The sequence below is a fragment of the Athene cunicularia genome (genome assembly GCF_003259725.1).
Source record: "Athene cunicularia isolate RWA chromosome 4 unlocalized genomic scaffold, athCun1 chr4_part2, whole genome shotgun sequence".
In the NCBI taxonomy this organism is placed as follows: domain Eukaryota; kingdom Metazoa; phylum Chordata; class Aves; order Strigiformes; family Strigidae; genus Athene; species Athene cunicularia.
In genome coordinates, this window is record NW_020799099.1 from 30,324,509 (window position 1) to 30,329,451 (window position 4,943).

Here is a 4,943-nt window from a genome sequence, read left to right on the forward strand (position 1 = left end):
CCCCGGACCGTCTCCGCTTGCCGCTGCCGGGGCTCCAAGCCGGGGTTTAGAGCCAGTTTGGCACAGCGGGCAGCGGGACCTGGTTCCAGTGGGAGAACTCGGTTTCCGAAGGAAGGAGAGTCTGTGGTGTCCTTCCCGCCCCTCCTCGGTCATAAACGCTCCGAGTAGAGTTAAACGCTGCAGAGAGCTCTTGATAATTTTGAGCAGGCTTAATAGGATTAAAACTACATGTGTCCTAACATTAGAGGATTAAGACAGGTACTTCCCTCAGCTAGTCCTAAACAGTTTTCTTCCTGAACTTGGCTTTAAAAAAAAAGATACACACACTTCTTTGTCACCATTGCCTCCAAGACCTGACAGACAGCAATGTGTCTCTTTCATTTCAGCTCCTGATGAGGATATACTCGTTAAAGGCAAGCAGTCCATCAAGAGTCAAGTTTTAGGAAATCAGAACTCAGAAAGCGAGATTCTCTTGGAAGGCGACGACGATATCATGTCATTCATGGAGGAAAGAGAAGTGGAGAATTTAACGGGTAACTTCAGCTATCTAATTTTCTCCTCATCTTCTTTACTATTTAAGTCCTGATCTCCCCTGCTCTGCAGTGAATCACGTTCTGGGATGAACACTGATAAACTGTTCCTTCCCCATAATTGGGTCATTAAGATCATTTTCTGTGCACCTCAGATGCTGAGGGTTTACTTGAGGAGAGCTGTGCATTTTCTTTTTCTGGCTTTTATAACCTTGTTTCTGCAGTGGGTGTCTATTCTAGGAAACCTTTACAGAAAGTAGCTCTATCTTGAAAGGGGCTTCCTTCTTTTTTTTTTTTTTTTGACCTCGCTCTACTCCTCAGATCGCTAGACCTAGTGGACAAGGCAAGTTGTCTGTAAGTAAAGGCTTTGGCGAGTTTGAATTTTTCCCTGAGTTTATAAAATTGTACACAGCGGTTATTTACTTGGGTTTGAAGGATCTGTACGCTTGCTGGATTTAACTCCTTTAAACCCCTTGTCATTCCCCCACCGAAGTCCCTTCTCCACAGACCATAGTCTTGAGAGACTTGTTTTTTCTAAAGAAGAAATAGTACTTCAGACCTCCAAACTTAACTTTACTCGGTCACAGACATCCTTCGCAGATGTTGCGACCTGCGTGGAGCGTGTCCATTTCTGTACCCTTCAAAATGTAAAAACAGAGTAACCTCCTCGGTTCAGGGATGGGCAGTCACAAAGCAGCTCCAGTGTTACTGGAGGAACGTGGGGTTTACAGGGAATATGCAAACTTCTCTGGTATCCCACGTACGTTTGCTTCAGAGAAAATTGTCACGTCTTGGATAATTCTGGTTCCCTGAGAAGCTGCTAGTGTAATGTTAGATCGATACCTATCATACACATGATAAACCAGTGAAATTAATGGAAGTGATTATTTATCGGCAGTTTGCTTTCCCTGAACTTCATTTCACTTGTTATTTTTTGTTAAAAGTAAATCTAAAAATGCAGCGTGATTGAAAAAAGAACACCTGTGCAGGAGGAGCGAAGTAAAATAAAGTAATGGGAGAATAATGCGATGGCATTTTCAGCATGTGAATCTTTTTTTCTCCCACTTTCTACCATCAGCTTCCTTCTCACCAGCCTTCTCTGTGTTTCCTTCTCTTTTATTATTCATTCCTTGGTTCGGGTAATACATTCATACTGTAATAGAGGTGAAAGGGGAGTTTAATTATATAATCTTGACAATGGCAATAGGATTAAGAAGTAATCCTCACTAATAAAGTGGTGTGGGTTAGAAATGAAGTGGAAATTGTCAGGGGTCTTCTGCAGGACCTGGACTGCCCCAGCTTCTGCAGCTGTCTGCTTGCCCTGTAATTGAATGTCTGCGAGTGATTGAAAAAATGTTATTTCTCCTCTGGATTACATGCTAATGTACAGAGGGCAAAGGGAGACAGCAAAAGAACACATAGCTGCTTATTTCATCCATTTGTGGGGGTGAGCTTTGGGAAATCATGGCAGTTCCGCAGCTATCTCATGCCCATCTGCAAACACAATGTATTTGTACGTTGGGAATAGAGGGCAAAGCTGCTCTGATCTCAGCAGAGCATCTCCTCTTTTGTCCTAGTGGCACACATTGAGATTGATGTGAGATTAAGGACCATCACCCTCCTAACAATCGATGGAAATGACAATTCATCTGAATTTTTTGTCAGTTATTCTCACGTTGATTACCTGAACGTGTGTACCTCATTTATAGATGCTTTATTAATACAAAATTGTCTGTGTCACTTCTGTATCTTCCACTCTTTTACAAAAGTCAGATGATACTGCAGCCAAGTTAACTTCATTTCCTTACCTCTTAATCAGCGGGATGATAAACCTAACCTGTTTTCTTTCTGTACGTGTTAGTTTATGTAATAGGTTCTGCATTGTCAGGTCTATGCTGCACCTATTGTTTTCAGTAGTAGTCTGATTTGTCCCTGTGATAAGCCCTGCAGAGATGTGATTATTCCAATAAAAATTCATTCGGTTGGAAACCAACCCTCCAGCTGTTTACTCCCACAGTCCCTGAGCTACACTAACACTGTGTGGAATCCTTGAACAATATTTAATGTGGAATCAAAAGCATCTTTAAAACATTTTAAAGGCTCTGTAACACTGTGTAACCTTAACAGTAGATTTCTAGCGTCTGTGAGGGAAGGCTTCACAGTTACACAACTTTGAGCCCTGACTGCTGCGCTCATCTTTGTGGAAAGCTATCGGAAGCTCCCTGCTACCTTAAAGAGCACGTCTGACAGTAGGATTTCAAGCGTTCACGTGTGCTCTCTCTGTATTGCATATAACACCAGGTATGCAACTCTCCCAAGTTTCTCGAAGGGAAAATGCATCTGAGTAAAATCCACCCGCTGCCATGCTGAAGGTAGCTCTGGCATGTATAACGTGTGCAGCAGTTTGCAATTGTAGCTGCTTCGGCGTTCGGCAGCACAGAGACACTGCAAATCTATCACACATGTTCTTTTCCAGGATGAAACGGGTTTTGCTTTTTAAGGGAGGGCTACACTCTTCGCTTTATTTATTTTAACATTCTAGGCTTGAAAAGCAAATCATTAGTGCTCCTGTTCTTTTCTGGTTTGAATAGTGTTGGTGTTCTCCCTCTCCGGCAGGTCCCGTTGCCCTCAGCACGCCCGCTCAGCTTGTGGCACCCTCGGTCGTGGTGAAAGGCACCCTTTCCATCACTCTTTCTGAGCTCTACTTTGAGGTGGATGAAGAAGATCCCAGTTTTAAGAAAATCGACCCGAAGGTAAGAGATCATTGACCCTGAGCTCTGAGAGATGATGACAAATTACCCAAGACCTTTAATTCTTCATTCGACTTCCTTTGCCTCTATTGCTGTGCAGTGTTCCTGCTTTAATAACTTTGGGACCGGCTATATATGTTACTGAACTTCTCGTAGGTGACACCTCCTTTCCTTCTCCTTTTTCTCCCCCTCCCACCACTCGACCCTACTTGAATGTTAATTAGCTTGCTGCAAATAAAGCTCCAGGGAGGCATCTTAAATAAAGACATCTTGAATCCCAGGCTTGTGTGAATACTGGAAAGTTCAACGAGGCTTTTAGCCCAAATGCTTTGTTTTACTTCTCCTAGTCTTATATGGTGCCAGGGTAGCGCTAAACTTCCTGCGCTCGTAAGCTCTCAGTGCTTCTGTATCCTATTATTCTATAACAGATTTTACAGGGCCTGTTCTTTATTGTGTCCAAGCAGAAAACATAATTCCCCCCTTAAAATACGGTTCTGAACGGACTTTCTCATTTCCACAAACTTTATTTGCTCTGAGTTACCTGATTACTAGTCTTTTTGTTAAAAATTAGTAACCTTCAGGAAAATTCCCATTTCGAAGGCAGAATAGCGTGCGATTAGCTTAATAAGGTGGCACCCGAGTGTTTTCTGTCGTATTACAGCAACATTTCCAGAGTATCACATGAGCGGTAAATATTCTTGCATCCCAATTTAAGCACAGTGATGGCTGTTGTTTTTTTTTTAAATATCCACTTAATGTTAAACAAGGTCCTGATTTCTTTGTGAAAGGGGAAAAAAAGTCACTGGAAGAAGTAGTGGTTTTCTGCTTGTCTGTAGAGAATACCTTGTGTGTTAAGTGCCAGTTCAGTTCTTTGTTCCTACTGAGTAAATTGCTCTTGTGTGTATTAAAAATGGCATCAGTGTGTCTGAAAGCTGGGATTATCAAATGCTAGCAAGCAATAAATTTATTCTGAAAAACAACGCTCTTAAATTCTTAGAACTAGAATTTAATATAAGCGATTAACTAGAATTGTTATTTTTTTATGTGATACCATAAATGAGATTTAACTTTTCTTTTGGTCCTGAAGCATTTTGGAAATATTTTTTAATTATTTCAAGTATGAGATAGCTCTTAAAATTTTGATGCGCTTGCTCCTTCCACAGTGTGTTGTTTGTTTTTTTTTTTAAAAAAATTAATGGTCAAAAGGTTATAAATATAAAATGTAAAAAGAGTTTGATATGTTACTGTTTTGTGTTTTCCATCTAAAATGGTCTGCATCGTATTGCATTAGCATGAGAAAAGTCTTGCACGTCTGTATTATTCTGCATTTTGTTTTCCATGTTTAGTGCACAGAGCGGTTGAGTACAGTTACTGATTTTACCATTCCTGTTAATGGTTTATGGGGACACTGACATACAATATATATTCAGTTTGCTTTCTTTTCTTCTGTTTTTGAGTGTCTGGTAAGGGTTGTTTCCTTAGCTGTGAGCAGGCGTGCTAGTTTGATTTGCCTTTGTCTTTCATTTTGTATCTGAGGGATTTTATTTGGGTTCCTATAAAAGGAGGAGTTGGTTACATGAAATATAGGCTACACCTCTGACATTCTACTTGTGATGCTACTTCAGCCGGAGGTTTTAAAAGATGGGGGGGGGGGGGGGGGGGG

General features: G+C 41.2%; 1 protein-coding gene across 4 annotated transcripts in view; it reads left to right on the forward strand.

Annotated features, from left to right (window-relative positions):
* LRBA (LPS responsive beige-like anchor protein) overlaps positions 1-4,943 on the forward strand; it is a 404,059-nt gene that overhangs the window by 223,855 nt on the left and 175,261 nt on the right. For all 4 annotated transcript variants that reach the window (XM_026847510.1, XM_026847512.1, XM_026847511.1 and 1 more), the window contains 2 exons: positions 387-533; positions 3,147-3,283. In XM_026847510.1, the coding sequence (XP_026703311.1) occupies positions 387-533; positions 3,147-3,283 (284 nt within the window). The remainder of the gene's footprint in view (positions 1-386; positions 534-3,146; positions 3,284-4,943) is intronic.